Below are 18,527 nucleotides of genomic sequence, written 5' to 3' on the forward strand. Positions count from 1 at the left end.
ATTAAGAGAATCGAGAAACTTCAACAACTGAATTCAGATTCCGTTACAACTTAAGATTCACTTCGGTCACAAATCAACTATCACAATTGCCTCGCTGCTTATGGACTGCGTCGGTCCATAAAATGGCGGTAAAGCATTCAGTAACGGCGCGACGTATATCCGCAATAAGTTTCCGATGAACTTTAATGGAACTCGCTCAGAAATTCCCGGGAATTTCATTCAGTGGCGTCGGCGCACCGTAAAAATAAATAAAATCGTTCTCAACAGTTATCAGAGAATGCGCAAACGTTTGCAGGTAACCGGGGGAATTGAGCAATCGTTATGCGTGCGTAAGTGCGTGCGACTTCGCATATCGAGTCGGCACGATTGGATTTGTTCATATTATTTTATTTTCGCGATTTCGCTGTTCGGTCGCGGACAAAGAATTCTGGAAAAATATTTATATTCTACGAGTAAAAGCGAATATGCAAAAATTTAACGAGAAACTCTTTAACGGTATTATCGCATTAGTATTATCTGCGATGTATGTATCTTCGACTCGCCGGATGCTTGAAAATTAATATTTGAAAATTATATGATCGTATAATTGAAATGAAAATGATGCGATTTAAATGATTTTTGAATTCGAACGATAACTGTTCTTCGAGCAGAGAATGATTATGAAGTTTAGGTATGTAGATCGGCCTTCGTAGGTACATATATGTTACAAGTTAATCGGAAATCGACGTCATCAAACCGTTACATCCGACTCAGGTGTCACTGACTGAATGCGAACAAGAAAGGAAGGCACTTAACATTAAATAAAACAAGGAGGAAGCGAGCACGTTGCAATGCAATTTACTTCGTTTCGTGAAAGGAACGAGAAAACACATTAAATATGGATTAGAGAAATAAACGGTGCCCGTATAAACTGGTTCCAAAAGAAATCAATATTATAAATAATACTTTCTACGTGTGTGTGTGTGTGTGTGTGTGTGTGTGTGTGTGTGTGTGTGTGTGTGTGTGTGTGTGTGTTCAAATAATTTATGTTTCCTGCAAATATTCGCGTCCGCGATCGATTTTATCGTCGTGAAATATTTTTAATTATTTTACTGTGCAAACGGATGAAAAATCGTTTCGCATTTGGTAGTCGGTTCGGAATCAATGCGGCATAATAGAAATGCCTGGTATATCATAACTTCGTGGAAACCTGCGAAAACCAAAAATCTACCATCCATCGAAATATCATCGGGATAGCGGCTTTATAGATGCAAATATTGAGAGGATATAAATATCGCTGTATGTCTTTTCTATTTCTAAGTACCGAAGGTTAACTATATCGGAAGTTGAAGTAGTTCTCGCGCGTCTTCGCAGCGATGGGGCATTATCGCGAACAGCTTATCGTAAATTTTGGAATACATGGCAATAAAGATTGCGAACCTTCCGTCAATAAACAATCAGCTTGGCCGTAAAAGCTAACGGAACAATATTTCACTTGAAATGTAGATCACTGTCTTCCACGCTATCGAAAAATATGTAGAAGATCATGGGAATATGTCTGACAACTGAAAATCCACGATTTAAGCTGAAACCTCGACTGAAACCCAAACTTCGAAACGGACTGTTTTTACAATAATGTGCGGTCGAACAGTGAACTTAATTTGAAATTATAGTGAAACTCGTAAACACACAGCCGTAGGGATAGCAGGTGAAATTTGAGGTAGCTATTGGGTTGGCAACTAAGTAATTGTCGATTTCAGTTATAGATGTCTCTCACTTCCATTTTTATGATATCCGTAAATGTTATAACATATTATTATAATATATTATAAAATTATTATTATTATTATTATGTTATTTTTTATTATCCGTGAATGTTAGCAACTGGACAAATTGAATGCAGCGGTCAAGGAAAAGCGACCAGAATTGGTCAATCGTAAAAGTGTCATTTTCCAGCAGGACAATGCTAGGCTGCACACGTCTTTGTCCACTCGGCAAAAATTGATGGATATTGATTGGGAATTGATGTTACACCCACCATATAGCCCTGATCTCGCGCCATTGGATTATCACTTATTTCGATCCCTGGACAACTCCCTTCGTGGTAAAACTTTTAATGACGATGACGCTGTAAAATCTCATTTAACTCAGTTTTTGGCCGAAAAGGATCAGACTTTCTGCGAGCGTGGAATTTTCAAGTTGTCAGAGAGATGGCAAAAGGTCATCGAACAAAATGGAAGATACATTACAGATTAAACTTCGTTCCAAGTAAAAAAAATTGTTTATTTCATTGAACAAATCGACAATTACTTAGTTGCCAACCCAATAAAAACGATGGGGAAACGGCGTTTGTCGCAGGGGTTACTGCGACGGTTTGTATAAAATAATCCGAGAGTTTTTTTGGTTTTTAAATAACGAGAACTTTAATATAACTTGTAACAAAGGCGATGAGATACAGTGTGTAGAAGGTAAAGGTAAACGAGTGACGGATGATACAGAAATATGGACACGTTGAGAGTCGGAGGAAAACTTGCTAACTGACTTCTCTCGGTCGAGAGGTCCTCGTATTTATTGGTAGGGAAAGTCCTTGAAATTGGTAAGGGAAAGTCCTCGGGAAGGGCGAAGGCCTTTCCCGAAGAAAATCCGACCGGAGTGGTCCGGGACCTATGGTCCGAAGCTGTGTCCCAACGTTTTTATTGTTTTATTGCGGGGTGTACGCCTTGCGTCGGGAAAACCCGAAAAAGGCATGTGTACACCCCGTTTTTGAAGGACGTGTCTTTTTGTGTCTGGTCCGCCACAGGCGTATTTACAGATCGTTTTATTCTACGCGAAAAGTGCGAAGAGGACACTGCGTAAATATGTTCTTCTTTACACGCGATAAAATATTTAGTCGAAGCGATTGTTTGCCTCTTACTGTATCGATTTCCGACGATAGCGTCAGTTCGACACGCGAGAAACGTGTTAAGCGGGAAAAATGAGGGTCGGATGGGGGTAAAATAATTGAGCAAGATGAATTACTGGAAAGTGGAACCAATTTAGGCCGCGAATCTATCGGAGTTCATCCTGCAGGAAATTCTGTATAAATTCGCGCGGACCGATACATTCCATTCGAGAAAACGGTCGATCGGCGTGGCGTGGCGCGGCGCGGCGCGCGGGAAACGGTGTCTTTTTCAGAGTGCCGAGTCCAATTGGCCGAAACGAATTGAACTTGTGCCAGGGTCGCGATGCGAATAAAAAGAAGAGGCAGAAGACGAAGAAGACGAGGAGGAAGACGGAGACGAAGAAAACGAGGCAGGATACTCCGAGGGTGTTTTTCTTTCGCTTTCTTTTCGTTCCGCGAACCGACACCCGCGATATTCTCGAATTCCGGCGGCGCGGCGTTCGCGCGTGGATCGTGGATCGCGATCACGCACGCGCGCACACGCCCGGATTCTGGATTTTCATCTTGGTTTATGTCGGCACGTGCCATCGGAATCGCGCGACAGCTAAATTAATTAAATTCAGAACGCGACGCCGCGGCGCGGAATTTCGAACATCTTGTACACAGCTGGGGGTGACTTTCCACCTCTTTCGCAACGAAAACCCGTTCCTCCCACGCGCGTCGAACGAACGTTACGGAAACACGATCAATAAAGTTTTACAGTGGATATAAAAAAAGAAAGGCGACGGAACAGAAATGTTGCGCTCATTTTCTTAGGCGGAGCGTGAATAGAAATTCGGTAGATTTGCAAGGCGATCTTTTTCGAGCCGAGATTCATACGCGAGAATTAGAAACCGGAGTTCGGAGAAATTTCAGCTGTTTAATCGCCGTTTTTCTTTTTTACGTATTCAATCAGAAGTATATTCTTTGCGAGATCTTTTATATACCTTACGTTTTTATTTATAGAATCCTTTGTATTCCTTGTGTTCCACGTATTTGCTCGAAACGAAAGAGACTATGAACAAAATTGGCGGATCTTTTGTACAACTATGTAGAATAAATTCGAAATAAATAATGTCCAGCAGGCTTCGTTAAGCTTCTCGTATTTATTAACTTCTTCGTTGATATATTTACAGTACAAATGCAATTGGTTCTTGCAATTTTCACTCTATAAAATCAAAATATAAACAACAGAATGAATCAATAATTGACTTAAACGAGCCACCTTCGTTTTAGCAAAGAACCCCTCGCAGTAGATACGGGCGAGCGTTTCCTCGAATAGATCTTATAAGGCTGTTCAAGTTCGCAATAAAAAATCTGTGAACGAAATGACTAAGAACGTCTTATATGCAAATGGCACGCAGTCGGAATCACTTATTGGCACTCTGCCTGCCATGATTTTCGTTTGGAACTGCAACGCCGGATTTGGATGATTCAACGATCGAAAAGAGGTTCCAGATACGCTAAAGCGGTTTGGCACGCGGGATATATACGAAGAATTTGAGGGACAACGCGTGTAACATAAATACCGAGGAAAGCGGACTAATATTTTGTTCCGGGACGATTTAAAGGATTCTGCTAAAAGATGCGCGAAAGTCACACGGAAACAAAAAGGATACCGTCGATATGGCAACAAGAATGTCGGCAATGTCATCGAGCCAATTCGAGTTCACTGTGGCTTTAATAGTTTTATAGGTATTTTGTAAGCATCCCAGAATAAAAATTTTTATGGATGCTCCAGGGTTATACAAAGTGGATGGCACTCTGTTAAAATATACACGTTTATGCGAGCATTTCGTTTAGCGAGCACACGTTTATGAGAGAACTTCGATTTTTATTATTAATAATGCTTGATCTTATTGTCAAGACATTTAGGCATAAGTTTGTCTGTTAGGAAAGTTTCTGAAATGTTGTCTATACGGTATTAGCGATCCGAATTAGCAATTATCATTAGCAATTAGAAACTTAGCAATGGTTCTGTTTGTTCCTCCTTATCGGTTCGAATAAAATAGGTTCCACTGTACGTAATTATCGCAGCAAATAGAAAGAGTTCCGCGAGATTTATTTTCGGTGCTCGTTATTTGGAGGATCGCCTTTGTTGGCAAATTAGGACAGGATGCGAATAAGGAAAGCGTCGAAGAACAAGAGGCAACCGCATTCCGTTTGGGCGACGTTATTTGCACGAGAGACGCAACGCGTCTCGGTGCAAACAACCGATAAACATGCGCGTTGCTTTGTCATCGCAATCTGGCAGAAGGCGTCGTTGGGTTTATTTGCGAAACGATAAGCTGCCGCGACACGCTCAGAAGCGTCCACGAGGCTCTTTTACCAAATTCTTTTTTTTTCGGTCAAGAATGACTTCAAGAGAGTTTCTCCTTCGAGCGCATTTGAACGATAAATAACGCAAAAATTGTTCTCTCGCAGTCCGTGTCAGCACCTTTTGCTAAATGTTTCAAACAACATTATGTATTCGGTTAAACAATAGAAAGTACTTTGCTAAAATATAATCAACCGCTGAATATTCCTCTAAGAAAACTACTTCGATGTTATTTGTGTGCATCTTACATTGTGTCACTTTCCGGTTTTCTCTCGTTTCAGTCTCTTTAATTAAAAAATAGGAAGCGTTAATCAACCAATATTCGTATCAAAGAAATAATTAGGAAATGTTCAGAGGAATCATTCGTTAAAAAAATCCAAATAGTCCGAATAATTAAATAATAAAATCGCAGTGGTTCGCGTTAGAAAAACATTTGTACGATCAACATTATCTTTTCGGAATGTTCCACGGTTAGAAAGTTCATTTGCACACGACGGAGACTTTTGTTCGTCCTATATTAACGTTCCTTTAACTTTATCTAATTTCGTACATCGAAGTTCCAGCGAGCAGTCCGCCATTTTGTGTGCACGACAAACTAATAGTTACCTCTCAAGGCATCGGACTTGCAACGAAGCCGCTCACGCAATGCGACCTCTGCACTCTGCCGTTTAAAAATGCGAACACTTTTGCACTCTCGGGAGTTTCTTTTCGGGGAAACGTTTCTAAAGATAGAGGGCACGCTGTAACCTTTTAACACCAGCATGGTTGTCGTTCGCCCTCCGCTCGCTCTATACGGCCCTAATTTGTCGCGATGATTCGAGAATCGGGCAGATTCGCGTCAATCACTTTTAATTGTCCCGAACATCTGCCCGATCTCGCGGCTACACACGTAGCCAGGCAATTGCAGTCAATGATAAACAATGAACACAACCGAGATAAAAGGCTCGCGTGCCTCGACTTTATCCGTCGATCGTTATCGTTGCTCTTTGAAGAATCCGTTCCGTGTTGATACTGTAAATCTAACGTGCATTCAATGTAAATGCTGAACGCTTGTTAGGCAATATTGAAAATATCCGCGGTACCAACACCGTTCCACCTTTCCAGCTACAGAAAGATTCTCGCGTTAGAACATCGCAGAGTTTTCTAAAATCGGACCGATCGATATGGTAACACAGAACCGCGAGAATTATGCCGAATCGAGCAATAATATAAGCATCAAATTACAGGCATCAACCCTTCGCGCTCGAAGCCATTTTAACTCTGACTTCAAAATAGTTTTTCTGACTTACGGTATTTGCATCTTGCACGACTTAAGTACATTTTAAACACATGTACATGAAATTTAATTTTGTGACAAGAATTACACTTTAACAGTTTTCAAAATATAAACAATTTTGCTAATGTTGACATTATTTTGAAACGTTACGCAACAAGTTTAAGCGGCGAGTCGAAGTCACCAGTCGGGTGCAAAGGGTTAATATTCTTAAATAACGCAAGAACGAATCGACAATGCTTCGCCCAGGCTGAATCCGAACAGCCAAGACGTTCGATCCTCGAATGCACGGGAACGCGCTGAATGAGCTTAAAAAGCAATATGAGCGAAGTAAACTAACAGAGCCCAAACACGTTGCCTCGGGCCGACGAGATATCTAAACAGTACACGCAGAAGCAACAACAAACGCTACGAAGTTTCAATTTCATTTGCCAAAAGGCGGACACGCGCAGCCTATGTTGCTCTTTCATCATGTGTCTCTATATTTAACGCGACCGTGTCATTGCATCAAGAATTCCGCTAAACCCGACGTCTCCCACAAGGCGATGCGTCAGGACTCTTCGATCGCAGAAGACCCATCGACGGCCGCGGTAACACCGTCGCGTCGGTTAAATCGCGGGGCCCGGTCCCGATACATGGTCGAGTACAGTTCGGCTTACCGGTGAATCAAGAGGGCCGCATGTCGTGGCGACGGCGACGGCGACGGTGGCTGCGACGACGAGGACGCGGCGGTTCACGCGAACGACGGTTCGCAGAGGAAGCAGGCTGGTTCCTGCTCGGCGGCGTCCATCGTAGATCTTGATGTCGCACGAGCACCGATACCGGCGATGTCCTCGAGAGGTCTCCGGCTCAAGGTCACGCGGTCGGGCGAGTTACGAGCCGCGAAAGCCGAGATTCGGCCGGCCACGGGCGTGGCGTTCGCCAAAAAATTCGATCGTGCACTGGCACCGGGCACCGGGCACCGGGCACCCAGCCGTCGACCGAGGAAACGCGGTCGTCGGTTCGCCGATCAGGAATATGATGCCACCTTGGTGAAAGCCTTCGCGAAGAAGAGGCTCCCTTGCCGCGCCGAGTGCCGCTCCCGCTAAGCGGAAGATTATCTAAATAGACTCTGTGCTACCAGAGAGCAGAGAGCAGAGAGGAGAGCGGAGAGAGCCGAGATGCGAGAGCAGAGGGCCGAGAGCCGCGGGAGAGGGAGGACGGGACACCGCGGGGGGAGAGAGGACCCGAAACGAGGTGGTATTTATACGCCGTGTCTTTTGGAAAGCCAGTGGATGCCGAGATCAGGAACATCCCTCTCCGCGGCCTAGGGGAAGGGGCCGGATACCTTCTTTACTGTTTACTGTCTCGGGAATTGGTCCCGGCGCGCGGCGTGGCGCGGCGCGGCGCGCCGATTCCAATCGGGATGCCGCGGAGAACTCGGGAATTCTGCCGAGACCTTTCATGAAACAAGTCTGCTCGCATTCGGATCGTTCTATCATTTTTGCGATAGTCCGATTTGTGCTAAAGCGAATCGATTTCTTCGAGCTGTCGCATGGGAAACTCGCTCGATTCCGCGACACGATCGCATAAATGTAAACAGTTTCAGCAAATTAAGCGGAAAAGTATCGCGACGCTCGATTATAATTTCTGTTTATTAACCGCGCGAGCAACAAATCTAAAGTGGAACGAGTAAACGGTCGATAACGCAAAGATCGGGGCACGGCAGCTATTAAATCGAGCTCTATAAAACCTTCGGCTATTGCCGAAGGTACTATATTGCCAGGTTCTTATTCATCCGTGAAAACAGCCGCGGAGATATTCCAGCTACAGGAAGAAAATTAGAATTGTCGTCGAATAAATAACTATATTTCCGCGAGGCGATCGGCGTACGCGGGATTCCTAGATCATCGGGGATTACGTCTGAAAAGATGTGATAAAGTCAGTGACACGGGTCTTCGATAAATTGATTCTTCACGCACGACTAAACAGCGTACATACCTCTACGATGATTACCGCCGAATAATTCACCGCGCCAACAGATTTATATTACGGTTTCCATTACTGTGAAAAGGTTTCCCCCGTATCCATAAATACGAAGGATTTGTTTCACCGATTTGTAATCAGTATCGGAATGAGAAATCTTCAGGCTAATAATCAGATTCCGTTGAACGACACCGATATCGGGAATTGAATATGTATTTATTTGAATAGTTCCACACTTGTCTTAATACAGCTGCCAAAACCGACTATTACACCGGCAGCGCGGAATTCCTCGGCTAATGGCGTCGTAACACAATCGTGTACCAAAAAATATGGGCGCACGAATCGTCGGTTAAAGCGTGGAATGGAACAATGTTGCGTAAAGAGAGAAACGCATAGGATGTCCATTCGGATCGAAAAGAAAAAAAAATACGAATTCGCGAACGCCCAGCCGGCAAAAATTCGCGGACGGATCGGATCCGCGCGCCAGCCACTTTCTCGTCCCCCGTTCCACGCGTTCTTTTATCATCGCGGGGATCAAGATTCGTCCTCGATTTTCGCGCGATTTATATCCCCCCTGGTGGAGAGGTTCTACGAAACGGGAATCAAAAAAGCATCGGCACCCGTTACGGTTCGTCGTTTCGATGCGGCGTAGCCGTAATGGGCCGCGATCTCGCGCGAGTGCGCGCGGATTCTTAGCACAATGCCGATTTCTTTGCTCCCCGGCTCGCTGCGGAGCCGACGGTGCCGTCGACGACGACGACCGGCGAGGAGCAGCTGGGCTTCCGGCATTGCCGAGATTACCGGCGAACTTCGACTTTCACCGATCAAGAAAAAATCAGCATCTTTTCCGTTCAAACAACGGCCCCGAGCTACATAGGACGATCGAACATTATATTCATAAATAGCGTACCAACATGCTCCATTGTACTTTCTCATACGGTTATCGAAGCTGCACCAGATGGATACGGATCGTGATTATGGTACACTTTACCCTACACATCTTAGCAGGTGCACTACGTTTTCCTTTCCTTCTTTTTTTTCGTTCCGGAGAATATTCTCGGTGATAGCGAACCGTCTGGAATGAACACAATCTCGAGCTACAGTAATGTCTCCCTAACTGACGCTCAGATTGTGCACACAAATGGACGATTTGGGAACAGGAGATACGATTATTCGAGCCTTGCATAACCTTGACATAATCTTGACAATTCGTAAATGTAAAAACGAACCGCAAGGCTCGAATAATCGTATCTCCTCTTACAAAAATTGTTCATTTTTATGGACAATCTGTGCGTCAATTAGAGAGACATTACTGTACCTCTCTAGAGAAAAAAGATACAGTCCCCGATCCTGACGTTTAGCCGATTATTCTGTTCACTGGTTGTTTAGGCTTGTGTCCGTCCGTTTCAAACGAAGTTTGTCTTGCAATTACTAGATTGCATCGTGTCTTTAGATATTCGTACAAAGGAACGGTATCATTGTTTCAGCATTTCGTCAAGAAATCTTTTTCGCAGGCGGAAGAAATGGTCTTCTACTTTCAATTTTTATTGAACTGTCTAGGAATACAGCGGCTACGATTCTCACGATTACTATAGCGGACAATAAGATTGCCGAACCCCAGTGTGGTACTACACAACACTAATTTTAGAGTTGCTTGCGACAAACCAACTGTTTCTAACAAATCGACGCAAACAAATGTTCCTTTTTTCGCAAAAATCTGCAGTTCAGTTAAACGTTCTCATACAAGAATTACGATGCTCTTATTGCGGCAAAGATATCTACAAAATATTTCCAAAAAAAGAAGCTTTTAAATAAGAAAATTCGAAAATCAGCGCGAATCGTTAGTAGACGCAGAACTAATAGTAATCGACAGGCTCGCGTTCGGCACGAGCACAAGTTACGCAAACGATAAAGTACTTACTCCTGCGAGGGTTTGAAAATGCTTCCATTGATGCCGTCCGCATAATCCCAGACAAGAAGATATTCCCGTTTTGCAGACGCGCGGATATCCATAACCAGAACTTTGTTGAATAAATGACGCTTCGTTCACAGAGAATAATCACCGACACCTCGGGGAAACACGATCCACACGGGGCACAGCGCCGACACGTTGCACTTCGAAACAGAGATCTGTCTGAATGCCGAGCTGGTCGCGTCGCGTGTCGTTCCGAAACGATCGTTGACTCGGCGTCGTTCAATCGCGTACATTACTCGACAACGAGGCTGAACGCTTTAACGATAATGAACGTTCCTCAAATCTATAGATGCTCCTCTTGCTTACTCCCTTCCGATCGCGAGGCCGATCCTCCTCGAAACCACCTCGGAATTCGTCCGAAGGCGCAAACACAACTACTCCGCGATCCGCCTCGACAGCGGCGAAAGATTTATCGAAAATCCTTGCTTGCCAAGATTAGAGAATTCGCTTACCGTCAGCCTTATCAGACAGCGAGAGATAATATTATCGTAATATTATATTTCTCACGGCTCCGCGCTCGCCGATTACAATCGGAGAACCTGTCCCAGCGTTGGACCGATCGAAAGTCAATGTGACTAGATTGGTAAATAACGGATCCGTTTCTGCATCGGGAGTCACGTATCGGCCGAGCTGCTCCTCAGGATCGTTCTTCGGTGCCAGGCCGCATGCATTTCTCTCCGATCTTAATTAATCACGAATTCGCATTCGAAATGGAATCGCATTAGGAGCAGCAACGGCAACGTTTAACGGCTGCAGCAACAACAACGGCGGCGGCGACGGCGACGGCACCGGCGACGAAACGAAAGCACTTTCACTGGAAAACTTTTCCCGCGGCACGATCGATTCGCGATCGTTAATTGACCGGGAGAATCGTTTCGGAGTGTCGATAGCTGGCGAGCGACCAGCGGCGGCCGCTACAACGACGTTCCGCCGTGGAGTATAAATATTTTTCTTTCCGAGAGGCCCGTGGTTTTTTTTATCTTAATCGGCCGCGAGAGTGCACGTATCGCTTTATCAGTTCACGAGAAACGACACCGTGAACGTTTTGATTTGCTCGGCGTGCCCGGGCCCCGGCTGCAACGGGGACAATTAATCTCCGCGCGGTTATACGCGGAATTGTGTTCGGCGACGGTAGCGCATCGAGGATGACTCGAACCAGTCCGAGAAAATCGCTCGTTCCCCGGAACGATTAATTGATTAATCGCGCAGCACCGCGAAATCACGGCTTTCTCCTCGACCGGAGAGATTCCCTGCTCCTCGACGCACTCGTGCCGCGGTGTCCATCGGCGGTCGGTCCTCGGTCCTCCCGTAACCTCTCCGATCCTGTCCCTCCGTTGACAAACGAACTTTTTGACAGACGGCCCGGACGGTACGCACGAAAATTAGCACAAGGTTGACCGAGCACTGAGTCACGGGAGCTCCAAGGTACGTGTCGGTACACCGCGAAACCCCGGCGAAACTCGCTGCGTACGATCCACGCTCGTAAATCCCGTTCTCGGTAAATCATCCGCGGGGCCCGCGTATTTCCAGCGGCGCGTCCACGGGTTCGGGCCCTCGATGGAAGTCGTCGGTCAGACCACGACCGGACGATCGTTGCTCGTCGGTCCGATACCAGGTCCACACCAGGTCCAGCACCGGGTCTAACAGGAGCAGCAGGTTGAATCAGCAGCGCGGGATCGCCGGATGAATCGTGGCCACGCGCGCGCGACGAAATGCAGGCTGCATCGGCGACCAACAAGTGCGCTCTACGGATCCAGACGTTGGGACCGCTCGGCGACGCTCAACCGTTCTGGTCTAATCGAGGCGATCCACACGGCCGATGCGGTTTCACGACAGAGGAACAGGGACAGAGGAAGACAGAGGGAGACAGGGAGAAAGAGATAGAGAAAGAGAGAGAGAGAGAGAGAGGGAGAGAGAGAGGGAGAGAGAAGGGGGTTACATCAGATCACCGAGACACGCTGCTGCTGGTTTCCACGGTGAGATGACACACCGATCGAGAACGGATATATCTGCTGTTCGGTCCGGTTGGGTCCGGTTGGGTCCGACGACGAGCTGCTCGAGACCGACAAATGGGCGTCCGGATCCAGCTGGGCACCACGAAGCTGGCCCGATTCGACACGAGAGACCATGGCGTATGTGCACGAGCCGAGCCGGACCCGACGGCACGAACCGGTGCGAAGGGAACCTTCGACGTCGCGAGAGAGTGTGCAAGAGAGACCCGAACGGGCCCCAATCTCACTAGAGGGGACCCCTATAGCGCCTTTCTCTTAACTCCGGGCCCCTCGGCCTGCGTGCGTCGAGCGACCGAGAATTCCTCGCGAGAAGCGTTTCGAACATTTTTCCTGACCGACGCGAGACGCTTTCTGCAACTTATTGGGACTTACCCGATGATTAGGTCCAGCCAGCACACGAACCTTGCGGCGTAGTCGTTCGTTCGGTAACACGGAGTTGTACGGATATCGAGGAAGATGAAAGAGCTGCGGTTTTAATCTGCTAAATCGTAATATTTGTCCGTGGTTGTTTCGTTCGTTGAAATTATCACTTAATGATTCCGTTCCGGCGGGAAGCAACTGCGATTTGAACGTTGTTCGTGCTCTGCTCCGTTCTGTGGATGTATCGGATAATTTCTAGGCTTTATTCGAGCTTGGTTTCCTTCCACGGATTAATTGTGTTCGAACGAGTTTGCATCGTGTTCAGAATTGGAGGCAATGAAAGTGGATGGTTTTCGAGTCGTCGGCACAAAAGACGTCTCCGCTATATCGTGTTTCCGATAACTGTGATAGCTTGGCGCACGAGTACAGCCAGAGAAACAAGCAAATCATTTTTTAATGCTGTGGGTTTGCGTGCTGCTGTGGACTGTGGATTTTTGTGTGATTTCTTTTTGTGTCAATTACTATTTTTCCGTTAATTTTAAATAGTTTATAGGAATACGGTCTTCTACTCATATTTGCCAGACGTAATGACGTCATTTTAACAACGTTCGGCTGTCCTCTGCTTTTGACAAGTTTAAATCCTGACTTGCTCCAAGTCCATTTTTCTTTCGTACAAATGATTAACAATTGAATCGTGTTCCCGACGTACGAAAGAACGGCCAATTATACGAGTTACAATTTTCGAAACTTTTCAGACTCGCATCGATTATGACAAGCTAGTTAACAATTTTCTATTCCGGACAGTCATAGATTTAGACAGGTGTCGCCTGTTCATTGAAAACCTATCGATCTTGCTGTTACTATTTATCTACGTAACGAGGATGCTACGAGACTGACCATTCACAAGCCAGAGACATAATTTCAAGAATGAAAACCGATGCTTTCGAGCGAGACCTAAATCGAGATCCAGTTTAAGGCTAATTCACAGTTTCGGCTCGTGAAATGTTCGCAGCGATGCCTCTCCGATGTCAATACTTTTCTTACGCTTCGCCGACGTGAAATCACAGTTTCGAATCTCAAAATACCTCGACGCGGTTCACATATCTTCGTCTCACAGTTCACAAGGTATTCACCGGCAATAATTAGAATCGGCAATATACTTTTCATCCGTTGCTCGTTTCAACGGGAGTCGTAATCATGCTTTAGCTTCGCGTAAAGAAGTATACGTCATAAATTCCATACGATACGTTTAAAATCATATATCGTTCAATTTAGGCTCGGAGTGTCCAAGTGTGAACCTTACTTTACGATCGTTCTCTAAAACTGTCAACATGGTGGCAGACTATCTTAGAAGAGGATGGGGGACAGTGTAACGAAGCGGGACAGACGATTTGATGGTCCGAGGTATTGAGAGGAGTTCCACGCATTCATACTCACATATTTATAGCTTTTGGACTAGCCGGGTTGGGACTACGAAACGCATCTGCTGCTCTAAGATTGGCGCCTTAACTACGGTGGCTATTCCTGCTTTCTTATTGTATTCCACGCGGTAGACTAACATTTTTCTACTTTAGAGGGAGTAACAGCGGCTCCAGTGAAAAGTATTTGTAAACCTAATTTATTCGTTATAACTTCCCGTACAACGGTGGCATATTAACGCGAGTGTGCATACTTTTTAGTGCTCTATCGTGTGCAGATCTCTACCCCTTTAATTAAGTGCACTATAGGGTTGAAAAGCTTAAACTTTATCGTTCGTTCTCGCAATCATTGCTTAAGTTATTTAAATGGGATGAAAGTATAAACGAAACTGCAAGCTAGAACTATTCCTTCGTCTAGGATTATTTACCATAACTATTGTTTTAAAAACAATAAAATAAATTCATTGTACATCGATTAGATCTCGCTCCAAGCTGTTTCCTTCAGTGAATTACTGCACAAATGGATTCTACCGTGCCCGTGATACGTAGTCCAAACATTCCCACGACGAAAACGGTGAGCATATTATGTTGATACCCTACAATTTTATTGTCCCGGAGAATGGTCCATCCATTACGAAGTGCGCTATTGTGTTCGATGACTATGGGAATTTAAAACCATCGAATGGATTACACCGGGTTCCACTGAATTGTATAGTACAGAATCCTGGCATTCCAACAGCTAGTTTCTATCGGGAGATTCGCCGAGCGTCCATCGTTTAGTTTAGAACAAATGCGTTGCTTCCAATTAGATCGCACGGAGAGGTATCTTTTTTTTCTCTTCGTTCCTCCGCTCGAGATTACGGCGAGCCTCTGTGTGGGTTTAGAAAGCTAACGGATTCTTCCATGGACTTAGTTATCACGCTTATAACTTCATTGTTTCCCAAGTTCCGGAGCCATAAGTACCGGCGTAGGTGCAATTAGATCGGAGATCCGTATCCTAGCGCAGTACAAGTAATTTTAAGTGACCGAACATTCAATGGATTCAACAGGGCTCGTTTTTCTTTATGACTGCATTATCAGTCGCAGATCTTATCTGGTTTCAGGCGGTTTATTTTCTTTTGCGGCACCAAAATGGCTGCTCGCCGCGGAAACCGCAACCAGGTAATTCGAAACCATTGGACTACATTTTCTACGGGTTAATCACCGACAATGCTTGCCTCCTGCTAATACGCGTATGTTAACTGCAATATTTTTAGCCATGCGTTGTCACGGCGCGTTTTATTAAATTACAGCGATCTTTAGTCATCCATTATTAACATCAACATCATTGCGTAATACGGAATGTATGTAATATTCTCTAGAAATCCTTCTGGCAACATTTAAACATTATGTAAGTAGAACTTTGCGCATTTATTAGAAAATTTAAACGTTTTCAGTATTACCTTCAATTTTGTTCAAACGATTAAATAAAGACGTTACTGTTTGGTCTTGCCATTGATGCAAGAGTTATTTATTTTATGCGAAAATAATCGCCGTCTAATCATAAACTTGAAACTCTTGCTGAACTTGTTCAATTAATTTGCAAGAACAATGTGCAGGAACGTATACATTTTTATATTCAAATAATTCCTATTTCTTTAATTATCTTCTCCTTATTCAATTTCCAAATAATTCCAAGTAAAATCATAATTTTAACGAAAGATTCATGGTTAACAGTAGTGTGCAAAATGTATAAAATAAAAAGCGTATGTAATAATTTTTATAGCTTGAGAACAGTAATTTTTTCGAAAATATTGCGAATATTCAATGATTCAAGTTAGGAACGGACGTAATACAAAATTCAACTCGCTATTGATCTATTTTGTATTTAGTTTGTTGTTAATCATTGTATATATGTACAGCTTCATACTTGCCTTCTACTCCTTTCTGGTTAGTCAATTTCTGGACAAGTTTCTTCTTTTATTGTAGTTTGCGTCTTAATCCATTGTGACACGTTGAATATTGAAGAAATGATAGCGTGGAAACACGAATAACACTCAGTGTATATATTTAAATGTAAATTAATTTATAATTTACACGTCACACTTAATTTAAATTAAGTTAATCGCGCACAAACTTTCGGATCTCGGTTTTATTTTAACCGTTAGCAGTTAGTACTATAGTTCGCCGTCCTCAGAGTTGGCAGACCTGCTGCGCGTCGACGCGTCGACGCCCAAGCATTTAATACACTAACAACAAGTGGGTGTTGAATATTAGTTTGGTAATTCGTATTTTGTAGTGACTAAAGAATATATGACAGTTTTTGAGTAGACTAAAAATGGCAGTTTTGGAATCTTGTTGGTCACCATTTGTTTGGACTAATAGTGTTAAGACAGGATGCAAAGCAATTGCATTTTACACAATTGTATGTACTTCATTGTTAAATTAATTTTCTACAGCTGCAATCTTTTATTTACAACGTTTTAATGATGTGCAATAAATTTTTCATTTTCAGGCAATCTGTATAATCCTTATTACATTAGTCTCTTATCAGTTACAAGGAGGAGATTCGTCACAACTATATAATCCTTTATTCGAGGCTGATGTCAGAGGATGTAAGTTACGATGCATATATAAAAATGTCTATAATAATAATATGTGTTTTATGTATATTCTTTTAGCTATGCAAGTTGTTGGAGGCTTCTTCATCGCTTATTTCGTTCTTCTCATCATATCGTCAATATTAATGGTACATGGAGTAAGAGAGAGAATACGAGGCTGGTTGTTGCCTTGGCTTATATTATGGTTTATCGCGTGTACCTTCCAACTAGTTTTTGGGCTTTGGCTCGTGGGAGGATACTACATCTATGTAAGTTTTTAGATACATTAGAAGTGGACTTCTGGATTTTGTAAATTAATGTGCTGGTATTTATTTTTTCCAGCTCGAAGCAACATTTGCAGCAATGTGTCTATGGCTTTGGATGTCGTATAATGTAAGTATAATTAAGATTAATACCTGTAACATCCGCTAAAAGCTGAGACCACACCTATAGTAGTATATTTTCATTTTCTTTCAATATTATTTGTAGGTATATTGTTGGTTGGTTGTTTTGTCTATGTACAAAATATTCGAGAAGCTGCAGTCTCCGAATATAGAGCTGCTATGGCCTTAAGTACTTGTGTAAGTACTTTCGAGACATAAAGTACATTGATTGGCACCAAAGTAAGATACAATGTTGTTAGAGATGAGTTTATCAGATTTTATTTTATATATTTTTATAAAGGTTAGCCAAACCGACACCATTATTTACAGTAGTATAACCACGATTATCTGCCATGCTAACTTGCTTATTATTATTTATTTCAATACATATAATACTATTGATATTAACACATAAGTACCATACTTAAGTGTCATTAATGTACAATTGGTCCTAGATCCTGAAGATCTAGGATTTTCGTTTCATAACGGAAGACTGATATTGGTCTAAGAAAACATCCGTCCAAATTTTGAAGATCTTTATACTTCTGTTGATAAATTTATATAATAGAGAATTTTTGTAGCTGGTTGCTTTACACAACCAATAGTGCATGCATATGTAATACATTTTCATATGAAACATAAATATTCCAGTACTCTAGTATGCCTAGAAAATCTGCGATAGAGACAAGTAACAAATGTTAGTATAATTTATACTTAAGAGCTCGACAAATCTAGCTGTATTTCGCACAAATATCCGAAACCCGAATGTGATTATTCGCTGTACGTCGTGTGACGAAAAATAACTTGATATTATTTTTCTAAATGAGAACGAATAAATTACCAAATAAATTTAATCAACACAACTGAGAATTCAGTAATCCTTCAGGTAGCCGAGAGCGTCGGTTACCTCCCCTACTGACTTCGATGAACGATGATCTCCGTGATCGTCGTGTTGGATGAAGATCGATAATTTTTATTGTTTTTAATTATTTAATGTTTATAACCATTTATTTTGCAAGAAAGCTATCTAGTTCTCGCAATAACGAAAGAATTTTAATTCCATAAATCGATCGATGGATTGTTAAAACAACTTCTTCTGTTAATGATCTCTCGTCTGTTTTAGAAGAGTCTTTTGAACGCGCCGTATGAATCTGTAGCTTCCAATTATAAAACGTGCCGTAATACAAATTAGGTATACGTAATACTCGATTCTCACGAGGTATACCTTGTTCGTGCTGATGCATTGTGTATAAAGTCTACTCCTATACCACGTCGTTGCTATTTTTGTCTCAACTGCGTTGATATCTTCAGATTTTGTATTATAACTTGGCACGGGCCACCATAGA

The 18,527-nt window shown here is 43.3% G+C and overlaps 2 protein-coding genes across 4 annotated transcripts in view; one reads left to right on the plus strand and one right to left on the minus strand.

The window, feature by feature from the left end:
- LOC117221834 (rho guanine nucleotide exchange factor 17) overlaps window positions 1-12,598 on the minus strand; it is a 68,535-nt gene extending 55,937 nt beyond the window's left edge. Inside the window, exon 1 of one of the 3 annotated variants that reach the window (XM_076523798.1) lies at window positions 10,376-12,598. The gene's annotated coding sequence lies outside the window, so the exon portion shown is untranslated. Of the gene's footprint in view, window positions 1-7,148; window positions 7,558-10,375 lie in introns of those variants that run through there. The other 2 variants (XM_076523799.1, XM_076523797.1) reach the window with 2 other exon arrangements.
- A 3,797-nt stretch (window positions 12,599-16,395) lies between these two features.
- On the plus strand, window positions 16,396-18,044 carry pasi1 (septate junction component pasiflora 1). The gene is made up of 5 exons (XM_033472706.2): window positions 16,396-16,623; window positions 16,714-16,813; window positions 16,880-17,067; window positions 17,141-17,191; window positions 17,288-18,044. Exons 1-5 carry the CDS (start codon window positions 16,537-16,539, stop codon window positions 17,369-17,371), a joined length of 510 nt encoding a protein of 169 aa, XP_033328597.1. The 5' UTR covers window positions 16,396-16,536; the 3' UTR covers window positions 17,372-18,044.
- The last annotated feature ends 483 nt before the right edge of the window (window positions 18,045-18,527 follow it).

This window comes from Megalopta genalis, chromosome 7 (assembly GCF_051020955.1).
Source record: "Megalopta genalis isolate 19385.01 chromosome 7, iyMegGena1_principal, whole genome shotgun sequence".
Taxonomy (NCBI): Eukaryota; Metazoa; Arthropoda; class Insecta; order Hymenoptera; family Halictidae; genus Megalopta; species Megalopta genalis.

Bases quoted from the DNA above. Each gene is read 5' to 3' on its own strand.
- pasi1 (XM_033472706.2), top strand. From the start codon at position 16,537: ATGGCAGTTTTGGAATCTTGTTGGTCACCATTTGTTTGGACTAATAGT. The intron at 16,624-16,713 runs GTATGTACTTCA...TTTCATTTTCAG, and splicing joins CAATTGCATTTTACACAATT to GCAATCTGTATAATCCTTAT. The intron at 16,814-16,879 runs GTAAGTTACGAT...ATATTCTTTTAG, and splicing joins CGAGGCTGATGTCAGAGGAT to CTATGCAAGTTGTTGGAGGC.